Source organism: Drosophila elegans, unplaced genomic scaffold (genome assembly GCF_018152505.1).
Source record: "Drosophila elegans isolate 14027-0461.03 unplaced genomic scaffold, ASM1815250v1 contig_149, whole genome shotgun sequence".
In the NCBI taxonomy this organism is placed as follows: Eukaryota; Metazoa; Arthropoda; class Insecta; order Diptera; family Drosophilidae; genus Drosophila; species Drosophila elegans.
Window position 1 is genome coordinate 6,957,029 of NW_024545513.1, and position 17,840 is coordinate 6,974,868.

At 46.1% G+C, this 17,840-nt stretch overlaps 6 protein-coding genes and 1 pseudogene across 7 annotated transcripts in view; 5 read left to right on the plus strand and 2 right to left on the minus strand.

Moving 5' to 3' along the window:
• The window catches only part of LOC108142457 (xenotropic and polytropic retrovirus receptor 1), an 8,070-nt gene extending 4,778 nt beyond the window's left edge, over positions 1–3,292 (minus strand). The window contains exon 1 of one of the 2 annotated variants that reach the window (XM_017266334.2): positions 3,074–3,292. The gene's annotated coding sequence lies outside the window, so the exon portion shown is untranslated. Of the gene's footprint in view, positions 1–3,069 lie in introns of both variants that reach the window. The other variant, XM_017266333.2, reaches the window with a different exon arrangement.
• Positions 3,293–3,893: 601 nt separating this feature from the next.
• Positions 3,894–6,552, plus strand: LOC108142458 (transcriptional adapter 3). Its single transcript, XM_017266335.2, has one exon. The coding sequence runs from the start codon at positions 4,001–4,003 to the stop codon at positions 5,711–5,713; it is 1,713 nt and encodes a 570-aa protein (XP_017121824.1). The 5' UTR covers positions 3,894–4,000; the 3' UTR covers positions 5,714–6,552.
• A 332-nt stretch (positions 6,553–6,884) lies between these two features.
• LOC108142443 (transcriptional protein SWT1) lies at positions 6,885–8,960 on the minus strand. Its single transcript, XM_017266308.2, has 4 exons — positions 8,516–8,960; positions 8,096–8,440; positions 7,440–8,027; positions 6,885–7,369 (listed from the first exon to the last, which is right to left on the minus strand). The coding sequence occupies exons 1-4, from the start codon at positions 8,715–8,717 to the stop codon at positions 7,146–7,148; spliced, it is 1,359 nt and encodes a 452-aa protein (XP_017121797.1). The 5' UTR covers positions 8,718–8,960; the 3' UTR covers positions 6,885–7,145.
• Positions 8,961–9,073: 113 nt separating this feature from the next.
• LOC108142446 (3-hydroxyacyl-CoA dehydrogenase type-2) lies at positions 9,074–10,925 on the plus strand. The gene is made up of 2 exons (XM_017266310.2): positions 9,074–9,202; positions 10,017–10,925. Exons 1-2 carry the CDS (start codon positions 9,194–9,196, stop codon positions 10,773–10,775), a joined length of 768 nt encoding a protein of 255 aa, XP_017121799.1. The 5' UTR covers positions 9,074–9,193; the 3' UTR covers positions 10,776–10,925.
• Positions 10,926–11,030: 105 nt separating this feature from the next.
• Positions 11,031–13,447, plus strand: LOC108142441 (zinc finger protein 431-like). Its single transcript, XM_017266306.2, has 2 exons — positions 11,031–11,732; positions 11,794–13,447. Exons 1-2 carry the CDS (start codon positions 11,292–11,294, stop codon positions 13,093–13,095), a joined length of 1,743 nt encoding a protein of 580 aa, XP_017121795.1. The 5' UTR covers positions 11,031–11,291; the 3' UTR covers positions 13,096–13,447.
• A 200-nt stretch (positions 13,448–13,647) lies between these two features.
• LOC108142442 (rho GTPase-activating protein 15-like) lies at positions 13,648–17,750 on the plus strand. Its single transcript, XM_017266307.2, has 4 exons — positions 13,648–14,394; positions 14,461–15,904; positions 15,967–16,072; positions 16,961–17,750. The coding sequence occupies exons 2-4, from the start codon at positions 14,704–14,706 to the stop codon at positions 17,145–17,147; spliced, it is 1,494 nt and encodes a 497-aa protein (XP_017121796.1). The 5' UTR covers positions 13,648–14,394; positions 14,461–14,703; the 3' UTR covers positions 17,148–17,750.
• Positions 17,301–17,750, plus strand: LOC108142447 (annotated as a pseudogene).
• Positions 17,751–17,840: the final 90 nt, after the last annotated feature.

Below are 17,840 nucleotides of genomic sequence, written 5' to 3' on the forward strand. Positions count from 1 at the left end.
TAAATATTTGTATGCATAATAAAAGCAACAAATTAACAAACTAATAATAAGCATGAATAATTTAATTTAAATTTACTTGAATAAATATATTTTATGCCTTGTTCTTGACATAAATAATAAGTTCCCTCTGCGTTTTTTAAAGTTGTAAGTATCCGTAACGAGTTTTTAAAAAGTTTATCACAAACATGATTAATAACAAAAAAGTAGGTAAAAACACATACTTCTTGAATAATATATATGAATAAATATAAATATATATAAAATATTGTTTAGTATAGTAATCTTTGTATGGCTTTTAGGCACAGAAATGAATGTTTATTCATTAAAAACGTGCAACAAGTGAGATTAAGATTAGGACAGATGTATTTTAGAATGATTCACAGTCCACATACAATTGTTTTGGCTGTGAGTGAGTAATGCGAGGGCCTTAAAGTCAAGTCAGCAGTTTTTGGAAACAGAATCAACCAATGTGTACGTTAAGTCAGAACCCATTGCTCAGCTTTCTCCCAGTTGCGAGGGTAATTTAACGGATGGTTGACTGGATTAATGGATAATGGCTCAAATCAATGCGTTAGCTAATCGGGCGTATTAACCAAAACACATAATATACGACTACCAGCGATCGTAAATCGCACGCTGGTGGCTGTTTTTTTTTTTTCCATAACTGATAAGCGAGAGCCCCGAAAAAAGAGCATACAAATATATGTACACACGTATAAGCTTTAATACAACAATTATTGGGGTCTGTGCCAGCCGACTCTTTACAGAATATATGTATTTATTATTAACGGGGCCCGCATAACGAGTTAAGCAAATTGGAAAATTTTTGTCGCCCGTTCAAACAGCACCGTATAAGATACAAATACAGATACAGATAGATATAGAGATAGAGATGCGAGTGTGTTTTAATCAATTGCACAAATATTTGCGTCGCCAACTGTTGCTGTGGCATTTGTTGCTATTTATGCCTCTTATTTCACGGCTGCCCTTCCTTGTTTTCTGGGCGTAACTTCCGCCACAATCCCTTTTCTATACAGAGAAAATAAAAGTATATTAAAAAGAGGTCTTATTTAGATGTTAAAAAAAAAAAACTATATAATTTTGGCTATTTTCACTTGAGATGCATTTCGTAATCTTCATAATTATATTTTATTTTTGATTAGATACATCATTGACACTCTTATAAAGATAGTGGCCGAAGTTATTCATAAACACGACTATCTTAATCTCGTTATTAGGTTGTCAATTTATAAAACAAAAACGAATACTATTTTTAACGTTTAAAGTATATACATTTGTATTTCAAACTTGTTATGGTGCAATACAATTTAAATATATTATTAAGTCGCCTCAATGGATGTCATTTAGTGGTTATTGACTACTGTAATTATATTATTATTTTCGATCGATTTAATTTTTTAACCATTTCATTTTTAACAGATATTCTCTTGGTTTTTTTCCTCTGCATAAACATTTCCATAGTTTATTGCTATTTCCACCGGCAGAACTTAGAAGAGTGGCCAATACCTGGGCGATAATTGATGGCAGGGTCAGTGAAGGGGGTGGTCAAAGGGGGTGGGACCGACTGGCGGTCAATTAACGTCAACAGTACAGCCTAAATATAGATCAGTTCGACGCGCTGATTGATTAGACCGTATACCGTAGACCGTAGACCGTAGACCCGTATCGAACACAATAGCCATCGTAATGGATTAGAGGTGTTGTCTCTGATCGATCGACATCGGCGGCGGATCTGAAGCTTAAGTTATCCCGCCCATCTCAGAGTTCAGTCCTTATCGCCTTATCGCCGCCGTTCACAGATTTCTCATCTGCGGTTTAATTGGCACTGATAACTGATAACAAAACGGCTGCGACTGGGCTTATAGAACATGTGCTAGTGCCGACTAAAACCACAGCACCAACAGCTGACACACAAAGCTTCATAATCGCTGAGACATCGCCGGAACACATCGACGTCGTCGGCACACGTAGACGCAAATATTTGATCAATAAAACAAGAATGGAGGGCACGTTTGGGGGGACCGAAGCTGGAAATACCCTCGCCCACAAACTATTGCTATGTAAGCTATGGTATGACAGATCTAATAACAATGAATAACCACAATCTGCAGATTATCTAAAAACACAATAACTTTTCAGATCTTTTATAAAAGATCACAAGGTAGACTACTCATTGCTAGCAGAGAAAAGAAAAGAAAACAATGAGAGAAAGAAACAAAGAAATGTATAGGAGAATAGTCAGTTAATTACTTATCATTCAGAGAAGAAATTAAGAACTTTAAAATTTAAAATTTAATTAATAAACAACAAAGCCAAATCACCAATTTATCACTTCTTACTCAGAGTTATAAAGATCTTTATTATTTTCATATTCACTAAATCACTGCTAGCTCAGAACTTTTAAGAGTATGTGAAAAGTTAAACACTCTGGAATTAATTAAGAACCAAAATAGAACACTTTTGCATTGTTAAATTCCAAAATAAGCAAGCCAATGTCAAGTTACTTGGGTTGGCAAGATCATTATTTTGGCTGATATTTACTTAATCACTTTTTTATCAGAAATGTAATGAACGGTAGATATGAAACTTTTAGGGAATATTTACAAACTCAAATAGAACACCTTTGCATTATTGAAAATGCAAAATAAGTAAGCCAATTTAATTGGGCTAAGACGATCATTAGTTTTAGGCTCATATTGCAAACCTCTTCAAGAAATGATGTTACCCTTTAAAACGAATGAAGACTGTGTTGTGGCGATTTTGAAGCTGGGATATACTGAACTGAATCGTTTTGATGTTGGCTTTTTGATTTTTGTTGATTTCCGCCCGAAGGGGGCGGAGGCAGCGAGGTGGGCGGGACCGCAGAGCGCAGCTCGCTCGTCAATTTGTCTTGTGATTTATCGCCTTCCTTACAATTGCCTCAAACGAGGCGCAATTGGAGGCAACCAGTCCGAGATTATCGGATGTTTCGTGGAGGGTTTTTGTGTTTTTGGGGAGGATTTGGGGTGTTGGAGGGAAATTGCATTTCAATTACATAAAATTACATACATACGCTGCACCGCGCTGCAGTTTGCACTTGCAATTCGTCTCCGAATGGGGGCTTCTATTTTAGCATCTCAGGCTGTTCCCACACTGGCCATTACTAATTGTCAACAGTCGCTGATTTGTTAAGTACACTGCTTATCACCGAATAGCGCGCATATCAATAAAATTCTGGCGACGGACGAAATGCGAGGGCCAAACAACAACAAAGAACTGAACGCACCACAAAAACTAAAAACATACCAAGTATTGGTAAACGCGCGCGCGTTTGCTGGGGCGCCAGTGTTGCACAGCGGCCAAACAGTGCTTTTAGTCACGATCACCGTTAAAGTTTATTGAATATATGAAGAGATTTTAAATGAACATTAATTGTAATAAATAAGCGTGAACATAAAATAATTTCTAGGCAAAAACAGAAAAAATGTGTTAAAATAAAAATGTTTAGAATGAATTTGTAAATTTTTTGGTCCTATTTTGTTTTGCAATTTTTGTAACCATATTATATTGCCTAATGCATAATTAATTAATTTAAAATCTAAACAAGAGTTAAACAAATACAATTGTATTCGCCTCTTAGGCAAATGCCAGTTAAGAAATTAAAACGAAGAATTTTCCGCCCTCAAAAAAATTATCAAATTATCAGTAGCAAGTTTCTTGTCTTCAAATATTATTAAAGCTAAGCTTTTAATAATAAACAAAGAAAACGTCCGTTTGAAATCTATTTCAAGATTATTATCAATTTCGGCCCACTGTAATTTGCAGCGCATTTGGTATTTTCTTAGTATTTCACCACCTTACTGCACTGGTATATTTTAGCATTTTCGGTTCGGTCACACTGCCACTGACGCAAACAAATTGCGATTCTGTATTGTACTACCATAAAATCAAATTATTTCGCCACAACCGAGGACCCGATCCGATCCGATCCCTGCAGTCCATGAGTGCGAACCTGAAGAACATCAAGCTGGGCCACTTCGGTGGCGGCGGATCCGGCGGAGCGCCCAGTTCCAGTTCCAGTGGCTTTGGCATCTCGGCGTCGTCCGGAGGCGCTGGCAAACTGCCCACAAATGGCACAGGCGGCGGGAAATCCGCTCCGACGAGCTCCTTTGCCGAGGCCGAGGTGCTGGCCACGCCCGGAGGCGTCGTTATACCCATAATCCGCACCCGGGATGTGGCCAAGTTGCTGCCCACCATTGCCACCGCTCTGCAGCGTCCGGCGGATGATCATTTGGCCGCCGAGGATTTAGACGCAGTGCAGCTGGAGCTGGAGCAGATGCTCTCGAATGTGGCGCTGCGCACGCGTGTCCTAAAGACGGAGTACGACAGCTTGGACAAAGATGAGAAGCGCCAGGATCGCCGGAAACTGGACCGTGTGCCCGGATCGCCACCTTGCCCGGCCAGTATGCTAAACGGCTTGCTCGGCATCGGCAGCAACTCCTCCACGAGCCTGGGCAGTCCCCTGGGCGGCGGCGGCGGTGGAGGCGCCTCCTCCTCAAGCCAATCCAAGCGAAAGCGCGACGAACCGACGGGCGTGCGCAAAAAGCACTCCTCGATGACCATTCTCAAGCAGCAGCAGGGCGTGGCCAGCAGCTCTGCGAAGCATCAGGCCAAGAACAGCCCCCTGACCGTGCACACCGACGACAGCATGGATTACCTGCCCAATCTGGTGGCGGCCAACGCCTCTGGCTCCGTGCTGCCGCACCACCAGCCAGTGCCCCAGCTGCCCAAGGTGGCGGTGCCCAAGAATGACACGCCCAACAAGTTCTGGCTGTCCGTCGAGCCCTACTGCATGCCCCTGACCAACGAGGACCTGCGTCTGATCGACGACCTGCTGGAGCAGTACCGTGGCCCGCTGGTGCCGCCAGTGCCCACGCTGGGTCCCCACTACTCCACGGTGTGGGCCCAGGAGGACATGAAGACCCTGCAGCCGGGCGGCACACGCCTCAAGTCGCACAACGCCAGCGGAATGCTGAAGAAGGCCGAGGGCATGGTGGAGGAGAGCATCACGGGTCCGCTGACCCAGCGCCTGGTGTCCGCCCTCATGGAGGAGTCCCTGATGACGCTGCCCAGCGAACAGGCAGCGGTGGGGGAGCACAGCAACAGCACCACGAGCAGCAGCAACGAGAACACCCACTCACTATCCTCATCCTCGGCAAATGCGGCGGCGGCGGTTGCATCCGGCAATTTCCGCTCTCTGGCCATGATGAAACACGGCGTGGGCATCGAGCAGCGCCTGAAGAAGACCCTCATCGAGAATGGTCTCATTGACGCCAGTGAGTTTGCGGCCCAGGAGGACGTGGACGAGGTGCTGCTGGAGATCAAGCGGGTCACGACCGAGATAAGCAGTATCTCGCAGTTCAACAGCGAGGAGCTCAAGCGACTCCGCTCCGCCGCCAGCGAGGAGATCAAACGGATCGCCATCAAGCGGAAATTGGACACGGTCGACCAGGAGATACTCGAGTGCTACAAGCGGATGCTGCAGTATCGGGCCAAGCGCAAGGGCCACACCATCGAGGAGAAACAGGAGATCCTGCGTCTGACCAACGAACAGCGCCTGCTGGCCGACCAGCTGGAGCGGATGCAGATGCATCTGCCATGCAGCAGCGGCGGCGGCGGCCCTTCTGGCTCCCTGCTCGAGCCCAAGATGTAGGACAGGACCCTGGCCTGGGGCTGGTGCCAGCTAATGGCCATGCATCAGGCAAAGAGGCAGGTCCGGGACGCTAGCCTCAAGCTGCAGTGTGTCTGAGTCTCCTCCGTCTTCTCCGTCTCGCTCCCTTTCATTTCGCCAGACTGTACATTAGCAAAGAGGTGTCCAAGGTGTGAATTGTGAGGAGAATGTGGCTAGGTGCTCAGTGGCATTAATAAGCCCAGCATAAAATCAGATTTCGGTTTTCCCCCACCCAAATCAAAAGCCATCTTCGGGACCGTCTAATAACTTCCCTACTCTGTATTCTTATCTTTGTCGCCAGACTGTACATTAACAAAGATATATATACCATATAGTATGTAGAGTTCGAGATTAATGTGGATTCAAATATTAAGATAAGATATTCAAAGTGGCGGGAAGTAACCTATGGTTAATTCTAAGCTCTGATCTTTTGTGGAAACCCCATTTATGCTATTTTATGACCTGAAATATCAAATATATATATTTTCATGAAAATATATATATATATATACTTCCATTCTCTTATGAAATTGCTAAAAATGGATTGCACATTTCCATATTCTATGGCTTAATACCAAATGCTAGCTTTGGCTTTGTATATAGAGATAGCATACATCCGATCTTATAATTTAATAAATTTATATTTGCACTAGAACCTTCAAGTACTAGAGTTACCCACAGATTACTATCCGTCTCCAGGAATCGAATGATTTTGTTTTTTGTTTTTGGTTGAGCCCACCCTATTTAACACTCCCAAATACGTACACTTTGTATAGCTTAAGTAATCGCGCGGCAATAAAGTTGTCACTATCGAGAGTAAACCGCAGTATTTTCCACCGTGGGAGTTGGGAGGAGAAGAACCACCGCACTGGGCGAACGTTACGCACGCTTTGAATTCGATCGTGTCAGCGGCACGGGCCAAGTGGACTCCAGCGGATCGAGCGGATGTGTGTGGTGTGGAGTGTGGAGAGTGTGGAGGCGCCTCCTCCACTGATCTTGTTTGCCCAACCGATAAGACGACGCAATCTCAAAGGCGGCAGCACCGGAGTGCGGCGGCTGCTAATTAAATCCAAACATGCGGGGGTCTTCGATCCGAGGATGCGCTTCCGGGGATCACCGTTTCGCTATCTTCGCCGCTAATCTCAAAGGTAAATATGTCGAAAAATAAGCTTTATTGCTTGTAGCAAAAGGCAGGGCAGTAGAATCTAAATCTAAATCCGTAACGCTAGTCTTCAGTGAACATCGCCGGTGGCTGTCTCCTCCTTAATTATGATATGAGTGTAAATGATAGGTTGTACTTCATGTGTGCTGCGGTGCAGTGGCCTGACTGGTGGATCCCTGCCAGTTTCTCCCGGATCCGATATCACAAACGCAGTCTATAGTAACTAGATTAGTGGGACTAGATGCATTCGAGCTAGTCACCCAAGACGGCAAACTCATAGGGATAGCTGGCCATCAGGTCGGAGCGACACGAGACCTGAATGGCCGACGCGTTGGCCTTGAGACGGAGATTTTGGTCGTTGGTGATGAGCATCACGTTCGGCACATGCTGCTGCAGCTGCAGGCAACAGTTGACGATGCTGTCGTCCGGGCAGTCCACTTCGATCAGGTGCTGCGCCGCCTCGATGGCCGATTGAGCTGCATCATGAGTAACGTACATAGGTGAATAACAGGGATCAGGCAAGTAAGTAAGTGATCAACTACCCACCTTGAATATCCAAACTCTCATCGAACTTTGTGTTCAAATAGCGTATGGCTCGCACGGCAACCAGTCGCTTCACATCGCGCTCGTCTTGATGCTGACCCTTGAGCTTGTCCAGCTCCTTGATGACCACATAGGGAATGTACAGCACACTGCCCACCGTTCCCGGCAGCACCACGTCGGTCAGACTCTCCACGAACTTGATGTTCTGCATGAGGACGTTTGTGTCCAGCACGAAGTACATGTGATCTTGAAGATGGGCGGGCAACTCCTCGCCGTCGGCGGCTTGACGAATGAGCGAAATGTCGTCCTCCTCGGGAGACTCAACCCCATTGAACTCGTTCTCCTTCAAGGCCACATCCTGAGCCTGCTTCTGAGGCTCATCTTCAGTGAACTCCTCCCATTCCATGGGCTCTGGACCCACCTCAACGGCCCTCGAGCTGTTAAATGCACTTGGACTTGCGCTGTTGGCTGCTGTTCCAGGCTGCTTCTTGTTACCCTGTTCGTTGGTCTTGACCACATCATTGTTGTTGGTCTCCTGGGCCTCTTGCTCTTGCTGCAGAAGGGTCCTCAACTGCGATAGACGTTGGTGGGCTAGGGAGATAGAGGATACATGTTATAAGGCTTATCATGGCATGTTTGCTATCCCTAGGAGTACCCACCACTTTGGGAATTGCCTGCTTTCAGGCGATTGCTGGCATCCACCAGGGCCATTGGCTTCTCCCAGGGATTGATTATGGACAAACGCCTTGGGGGTTTGCCCTGGATCCTTGTGCGCCCCACGAACGTTCTATGCGGTGGGGATTTGTCCAAGGGAATGGCCAAGGGAATGGCCAAAGGAATGGCCACTGGGGCCTCGGAGACACTTGCTCGGCGGCTGGGCACTGGAATCGGAGCATCAATCTCCGGTTGGCTAGATGTCGAGAATCTACGTGTGGGTCGCTTGGCATCCCGCTTCAAATTTGTTTGCAGCCGCTTCAGACGATCCTGAGCGGGCTGCCTTATGACTGAGGCGCGTGAAGGGTGTTTTAATTCGCTAGTTAGATGGCTGACATAGTAGTGTGCAGGGGGCAAGAACTCACCATTGGGCAGCCGCGAATTTCCCATAAGTTGTTTCCACTCGTTTTCTCCTAAAACATGGGAATTTTTTAGCTTTCCGCTTTTTTCGTTGCTGCACGACATGTTTCTTCCTTCAGCATTTAATTGTTTGTGATTGTATTCAGTGTGACCGCGGAATAATCCACCATTTATACCGCACCGTTTACATTTTTGTAAATGTACCATACAAATGTTTTGTTTTTAATTTTAAATTAAGAAATTATATTAGGGTATAAGTAATGGTGAGCAAGAACAACAGAATTAAATTATCCTCTACTGCTGGAATCTAAGTTGAACATGTGTAAAAAATTTACACAGTTTTTAGAACTTATCAAATTAATTTTCAATATATTAAGAAGCTGAAAATTTCAAGCTTAAGATTAGTAAAAATAATTTATATTAAATCACTAAAAATGTTTTGATTTGTATGCATTTGTATTTAAAAAAATGAGCAATGGAATATCCTAATTAAATGTTCTAAAAGTAATAACATGAACTCGTGCTCCCTCATTAATCATTTTTTTAGTCCTCTCTGGCATTTTTCAACGGCCAGGCCACGGTCACACTGCTCCGGTTTCGAATCTGTTAACCAGTTTTTGTTAAAAGCTTACTTAAGTAATTGGTAATCACCGCTTTTCGCAGCCACAACACAACTCGGCAGAATGATCAAGGTATGTAGGGTGCTGTAAATAATGGCCATATACCGATTACTTGGGAATTAGTGCAGACATAATGTCCGACTACCCGGTCGCCGGGTGCAAAGTCCAATTGGGATCTGAACTCGTGTCTTCGGGGGCCATAAATAACCGTATCCGTATCTGTCTCGCTTTCTGTAGCGATGCACCTTGAACCCTCCGAGCAATTAGCATTACTTTCTCGTTATAGGAGTTATACAATAACATAATGCCATCATAGCGGGGGAGGTTTATCTGGAAAGTGAACTGATAGTTCTGCAGAAGTTCTTGCCATCTGTTGCTTGCTTAAAATAAATAAATAAACCGGCGGTCAGTTGTTGAGTTTTGTCAGAGGTTGCGGATCCCTTTTGAGCTTTTTAACTGTAAAAACTATAGGTTCGACAAAAGTCCCGTCTTGAATATAATATTTTGTTTTTTTTTTTAAGAACCCTATTTTACAAAGAGAAAGTTTTATTTAAGAACTTTCAAATCTATTATTTTGAAAAATTGTTTTTTCTAGCTCTAGTTAATGTTTGTTTGCTTGTTTGATTCATAGAATGAATATATTCTATATATTCTGGTTCTAGTATTACAAAAATATGTTCATAATCAGCAAAAGTTACAAAGTTCACATTTTTCTTAACTGAAACAAAAAAAAAAACAATGTAGAAATCCCAAGTTAATTTAAAAGGAATAATAGGTTTTATGCTGATCTCAATAAATAATAGACTTATACAAAAAGACGCGCAAACTAAGGATTTGATTTGCCCCATAATAAAAAGCAATGATTAACCCCATAAATCCCCTTTAGAACGCAGTATCCCTGGTGACCGGAGGAGCCTCTGGACTGGGTCGCGCCACCGCCGAACGGCTGGCCAGGCAGGGCGCCAGCGTGGTCCTGGCCGATCTGCCCTCGTCCAAGGGCAACGAGGTGGCCAAGGAGCTGGGCGACAAGGTGGTCTTTGTGCCCGTGGACGTGACCTCCGAGAAGGATGTGAGCGCCGCCCTGCAGACGGCCAAGGACAAGTTCGGTCGGCTGGATCTGACGGTGAACTGTGCGGGCACCGCAACGGCGGTCAAGACCTACAACTTCAACAAGAACGCGGCCCACCGGCTGGAGGACTTCCAGCGGGTGATCAACATCAATACGGTGGGCACGTTCAATGTGATTCGCCTGTCGGCCGGTTTGATGGGTGCCAACGAGCCGAACCAGGATGGACAGCGTGGTGTGATCGTGAACACCGCCTCGGTGGCGGCCTTCGATGGCCAGATCGGACAGGCGGCCTACTCCGCCTCCAAGGCGGCCGTGGTGGGCATGACCCTGCCCATTGCCCGCGACCTGAGCACCCAGGGCATCCGGATCTGTACGATTGCACCGGGTCTGTTCAATACCCCCATGCTGGCTGCGCTGCCGGAGAAGGTGCGCACCTTCCTGGCCAAGTCCATACCGTTCCCACAGCGACTGGGCGAGCCCAGTGAGTACGCCCACCTGGTGCAGGCCATCTTCGAGAACCCGCTGCTCAACGGCGAGGTCATCCGCATCGATGGCGCCCTGCGCATGCAGCCCTAAATCTTCCCATTGAGAAGCATCATCCAGCAGTGGCTCGATCAGTTTGCATTTATCTATTGTCTAGTGGTTAAGCTGAAAAGTTCTATTACCTGTACCGAAATTATGTAATATTTGCTATTAAAAACACACACCCACATCTCACAATTCAAATTTTGGCGGCCCGTCTGCTTGCCGGTTTTCAACACTGTTTTTATGCCAGGCACTTAAAGGGTACCAAAGGGTATATATTGTGTGCAACAGGTGAAGCCTTTTCTTCTTGATAAAATGCTGTCAGAACAGCAACAAGCTTAATTTAAGAGTAATATAAAAAAAAATATATACAACACTAAAATTAATGCTCAACAATATTTAATTAGAAAGAGTTCTTCAAAAAAGAGCTTAGCAATCTTTAAAATTCAAGTTAATAGGGTATTTTTAAGTCAACCCACTTTTTCAGTTGACTGCTTTTTTCACGCAAATTGGCAGCTCCGTTTGCGATTGTAAACATTTAGACTGCAGATCGCTTTTGGCAAGATAATGCCGCCATATCAGCGGTGCGGCGAAATCGTATGGAAGTGGAAGAGGCAGGCGCGCACCCTTGCCTTCCAGTGCATCTTTTGCCAGGACAGCAGGACGACCACATTAAAGGATTTCAAGTTGCACCTGGATACGCAGCATCCGGAATTCTTCCCCAAAGAGAAGCCGAAGCAGAAGCCGCAGCAGGAGCAGGGGCAGGAGAAGGAGAAGGAGGTGGACAAAAATCCCCTTTTGGAACAAAGGACAATTCGTGGCAGAGATGAGGAGCCAGTGACCTCGGCCAAGGAAGAGGATCCCTTGGCAACACAGATCATAGAGCAGATTAAAACGGAGGAGTCTTCGCAAGAAGAGTTTCTGTCGGCTACAGACTCGGAATCGCAAGGAGACCAGGAGGAGGACACCCTGCTGGAATGGCCCGAAAGCGATGGCCAGGCGCAAACTGTGAGCTACCAACCATTTACTAAAGTAACAATACTCACATCACTTTTCTTCCCATTTTCAGGCCACCAAAATCACAGACTTGTCGCCATTTTGGATGCTGGAGCACCCCATCATGCTGGCCTTCATCAACCAGCTGGAGCAGAAGCCAGAGCTGTGGGACGTGGACATGGTGAGTTACCGGAAATCTTGGCGACGCAACAAGGCCTACGCGAAGATCGCCAATGGACTTAATGACCAATTTGAACTGAAACTGACGGCCCAGGAAATAATTTCGTACGTCAATCAGTTGAAAGATGCGTATGCGTGGGAGAAAAAACGTCTGGAGCAGTTTACGGAGCCAACAGCTTCCCCAAAGTGGTACTACGAGCGGCTTCACTTCCTGGCTAAGAGCCTGCGGCAAGATCGGTATGCCGAGGCGCTGACCGTGCCCTTCCTGAATCATGCCCAGAACCTGCAGCTCATCGAGCTATATCGGCAGTGCAGCGCCTGTTGGGACAAGCAGGACATCTCCTGCCGACTCCGTCGTGTGCGTCAGGCGGCCGAGGATCGGCTGCTGGAGCTAAGCCGCTCTGAACTGGAGATTCCGCTCGAGCCATCGCAGTTGCAGAATTTCATTCGGCGCCTGAGGTCCACTTACCACAAGGAAAAAGCGCGCCAACTGAAGTGCGAACGGGAGGGCAAGGAGTTCTGCCCCCGATCGCGCTACTACGAGAAATTGCAGTTCTTGGAGCAGCACATGGCGCCCTTGCAGTGCGACGTGTGCCAGATGGTGATGAACAGTGTGGACGGCTACAGGATCCATCGGGCCAATCACGATTACAGCCAGCCCTTTGCGTGTCCAACCTGCGGCAAGGGCTTTTATAACATCGCCAGTTGCAAAAGTCACTTGCGCAGGCACACTAAGGAATACCGTGTGAGCTGTGAGTATTGCGGCAAGCGGTTCGTTCACAAATCGGATCTGAAAATCCATCGGCGCTCGCATACCGGCGAACGACCCTATAGTTGTCACATCTGCGGCGTCCGCTTCAGCACCACCACCATTTTGAAGGGCCACCAGCGGCGGCACGAACAGCGGCCGGTGGCCAAGTGCCACATCTGCGGCAAGGGCTTCTTCGAGCGCAGCGCACTGCGGGACCACATCAACGGGCATCTGAACGTGCGCGATAAGGAGTGCGATGTGTGCCACAAGCTGTTCACCAGCGCCAGGTACCTAAGGCGGCACAAGGACATCCACGCCGAGCACAAGCAGTATCAGTGCAAGATCTGCGGCAAGGCATTCGCCCAGTACGAACCAATGAGGGCACACAGGAAGGCGCACGACCGAAAGAGAACTAAGGAGCAGGCGGAGCAGGACCCTCAATAAATAGCCAGCGTTTGAGAAGTGCTGCGGCTGATAAGTGGTGATGGGAAGTAGGTACTTGTACTTGAGTTCATATCTAGGCACTACTATTCTGTTTGTTTTTCTTATCGGGGCCCAGTCTCACTAATGCCCAGCTCCAGTCATTTGGCTTAAGTTCTACGAATAATGTATTGAATTCAACCTTTAAAACGTATATAAATTTCTTTAAAAAATTAAATATAACCATGAACAATATTTAAATACTTTAGTATAAATACTATACTATAGAGATTTATTTTCATCACTTTTTGCTTTACTGAAGTAGAGTATAAATGCTCAAATATAAAAATCTTCTTACCCTGCCCAAGTTTTAATTCAATTTTTTTTTAAACGACCAACTTTAATGCATTTGAAATTATAATTGGTCTTATATATATATTTAAAGCGGGCTAAGTTTCAGTCAAATGTTGGAAACTACCTATAATTCTTGTCTTAGATATATTTTAACTTGTAAACCAAAATGATCATTGTGGCACTATAAATATTTTACTTCCTAGCTATAAACCGTAGGAGTGCCTTTGCCATCGCTGTCGATAAGCTATATCTCCATGGGCGGCTGGTCAAGGCCCTGACTTGCTCCAGTTACCCACAAATTGCCAAAGTCCAAGCTGGCGGGGAACAGCAGCCACAGCAGAAGCCATTTGCCATTTGCTATTTACTGCCTACCCCAGTGTAAACAAAGCGATATGGATAATGGATATAGCATACATATATATATATATATATATATATATATTGTATGCATAGGAACTCCTACATTGCATTTCACACATTATCGCCATTTCTGTGACATCCACTTTTATTTATATGTACATATGTGTGCCGAGTGCTTTGGCATTTGTTTGGCTCTGGCTCCCCCCTTTTGGGTTATCTTATCGGGAGTGTCGGAGTGGCTAACATTGCGACTGCGACTGTGACTGCGACTGTGACTGGGTGACAATTAAAAATGCGATAAGCGGCCAGAGAATTCCAACCGCTCGCCCCAGCCAGTCAGTTGAAATTGGAGCTGCCTGCGAATTATCCACTATCCACAATCCATGACCGACTGATACTGCCGCTGGCGATACAACGTCATCGCAACACAAAACAAAAACCCAAAAGGAAGCCTATTGACCAAGTTAACAGTCATCATTGGCAGAAGAAGCCGAAGAAGTGTGGCTGCCGTAGTTGCAATTTCGGTTGCTCTTCTGTTGCTGCAACTTCTTTTGCGGGAACAACAACACTCTACTTGCCGGAAATCGGCACTTGACAAACGGAAGAGAGGTGGGTGTGAAAGTATGCCTCTCCATGAGATAGTTCAATAACTAAAAATCCTTTGTTGTTCTAAAGCATTCATTTTTTTTATAACTAGAAGTGCCCACTATCTTCACTCAAATTCAATTGGTCATCAACTAATTGTACCCGCACAGTTCTCCCGCTGACGTCACTGGAGAAGGAGGAGGATCAGCTGCCACTGCCGCTGCCGCTGACTTGGTCGCGCGCATACCGATAAACCCAACCAAGTGCAACGAATCAAGCTGGGCAGTTGAAGGGACCGCGATAAGCGGACCGAGCAAAAGCGATCCCAGCATCATGCAGACGACGACGACGACGACGGCGACAAATCAGCGGCCAGTAACGCCTGGCACTCCAGACTCGGCGCACATCGTGATCGGCGCCGCGGGACTTGTGGCACACGAGAGACGCCAGCCCGGAAAGAGCCTGATGAATTGCTTCCGTGACCGTTCCACGACCTCGTCGTCATCGTCATCGTCGCAGCAGGCGCAGCACGCTCAGCACGCCTACATGCGTGGCCACAGCGTCACCTCGGGCACTCTGTTCCGGCTGGAGGGCAATGGCGGCTCCAACAGTGCCTTGGACAAGGCGGCCAGACAGCAGGATGCGGGTCGTCCCGAGGCGGTTGTCCTGCTGCGCGAACTGAAGACCAAACCCAACAAACTGGCGCTGCTCAAGAGCAACAGCACCCGTGATCTGACCCGCCTCTTCCTGGACGATGCCACCAATACGGCCGTGCTGGTGTCCAACACCAGTCTGGATGTCTGCTCCTCGAACTCCAGCTCCGGCGGCAGTCCGGCGGTGGCCCGATCCAGGCTGGAGTGCTGCAGCAGCTGCGCGAGGCGGTGGCATGACCTCAAGCAGCGGGTGCACACGCTGGAGCAGGATCTGCTGGTCCAGACCACCTACGGCCAGGAGTTGGAGCAGAAAGTGGGCGAGATGAGTCGCCAACTGGGGGAGCTACTGCAGGAACGGGACAAGGAAAAGCAACGATCCACGGGAGGATCCGGATCCGGATCGGGATCGAAGCGTCATCCCCATTCGCATCCCACAGGCAGTCCAAATGTACGACCCTCACGGCTGGTGGCCTGGATGAATCTGTCCAACTGGTTCAAGAGCCGGCCCAGCGTGGAAACGTTGCGCGAACAGCGCATCTTCTTCGACGAGCCCTGCTTCGACACGGAACTGGAGTTGGTAATGAAGCACGACCAGCAGCGCACTGTGCCCCGGATCGTCGTCGACTGCTGCGATCTCATCGAGCAGAAGTACCGCCGCTCCACGCAGCCCATTGAGGGCATTTACCGGCAGTGCGGCGACTACAACAAGATCCAAACGCTGCGCTTCAGCATCGATGCCAACGACTATGACGCACTGCGTCAGCCGGATGTGGATATACACACGCTTACCGGGGTGCTGAAGCTCTTCCTGCGCGAAATCAAGAGTCCACTGGTCAGTGTCAACGAGGCCAAGACCTTCATTGGATCGCCCAATCAGTGGTGTAAGTTCGGCAGTCCCTCCCGCTATAAGGTTTCTATTTACTAATCGGTTTCGTACACACAGTGCTGACCGATCTCTCCGTGAAGCTGGACACCCTGAAAAGACTGATACGCTCGCTGCCCGAGAGCAATCGCGACACCATGGACTATATCTTTGGGCACTTCAATCGGTAAGTGGTCCCGAAATCATCATCCTGCCCGCTAACTTATCTAATATCACATCCAATACGGAATCGTAGGACCCATTTTTATGAATGCGTTTGGTTTTTAAATTAAATGTAATTCATATGGAAAGCCACAGTCATAAATTCCTTGTTATTGTAATTACATAGAAAATGTCAGCATGACCCAGGCTTTATAATATAATTCCGGGTTAGTCATTATTTTTGTAGTCTTAACTATATCGTCTTAGCTTCTAGGTTAGTTTTCAAACTAAGAAGCTAAAAAAAGGATTTTTTTTGTATCTTTGTCACAACTTCTGGGTTTTTCAACAGATACCAAATTTGATCAGTGCTTTTCTAAAAGCCATTTTATAATAAACTATAATCTGAAATTAAAGTATTTAATATTTTTGCAAATTGTTACTCTAATAACAATAACAAAATACCTAACAGCTTAGAAAGGTTCAAATTATACACAGCTGCGGTCAAAATAACAATTGTTTTTTAGCTTACGGAAATAGTAAGCAACTTTTGAAAAACTGTTTAATATTTTCTTGAAGCTAAGCATTATAAAAATGAGCTTTTACCTAGGATTAATATTTTTAAATATTTCTAAACTTAGATTAATAAAAAAAAATTGTAATTTTAAGAAAGATAAGATCAAAAAATCAAAAAAATTGTATGATGAACGAGGATTTATAGTTAATCCCAAACTACAGTTTACTACTACAGTATATTAGAAAAGAGTTAAGAGAAGAATTAAGAGTTTAAAATATTTAGTTTTTTAATATATTATTTTATATATTAAATAGGTCCATGCTATTTTTTGAGGCACTTAACATTGTCCCACTTTTATTTTGACCGCAACTGTATGCTAATGTTGATTTTAACTTACAGATTAACCAAGGTGCCGCTGCAGCAGATCAGCGCGGAGACACTGTCTATATCGGTGACGCCGTCGATCTTCCACACGGTGCCGCAGGGCGTCCACATGCAGGACATCCAGCAGCTGCTGCGCGAGGGCGAAACTCTGGCCGACTGCGTCAAGCTGATGATCGAGTACCAGGGGCGGATATTCGAGTAAGTGGAGGTGGAGGTGGAGGAGGAGGAGGAGCCCCAGCCCCAGCCCCAGTTCGCGTTCCCGTTTACCTGGTGAAGGTGCATTGGTTTCCTGGCCGCCCACTACTGTTTTCCCCAATGTCCGAATCCCGAATCCCAGCTGCGCTTATACACCTCAATGCCTCATCCAAACCGCTCATCCCTGTGCCGTTGTCTCGAACGCTTTTCTAACCACTCGAACTCGAATGCCCGAACCTGAACACCAATCCCCAACACCAATTCCGATCCCCAACGATCCCGTCGTCTACAGATGCACCGCCGATCGCCGCCAGCGTCGTCTGAGCATGCGCAACCTGAAGAAGACTCTGTCGCAGCCGGACCTGCTCTTCCACAATCTATTTTGATGTGATCTAATCTATACCGATTTGACCCGATGAAATGGACCCACGGACTGCCCTGTTTGATCCTTCATGCCAGAGAGAGCACTGTACATATTGAATGACTTTAGGCGCTTAGGTTTAATAACCCACATACAGGGATATTGACCATATTCTAAATGTTTTTTGTATATCTTAACTTTTGTAGTTATGTTAAATAAATTTATAGGTTTTAACCCTAATAGAAAGTACTTTTATTTATTTGTCATTGGCTTACTTTAATTAGTTGAATAAAAAACAACCGGATGTCAATGCTGACTAATGCTCACATAAACTTTCGC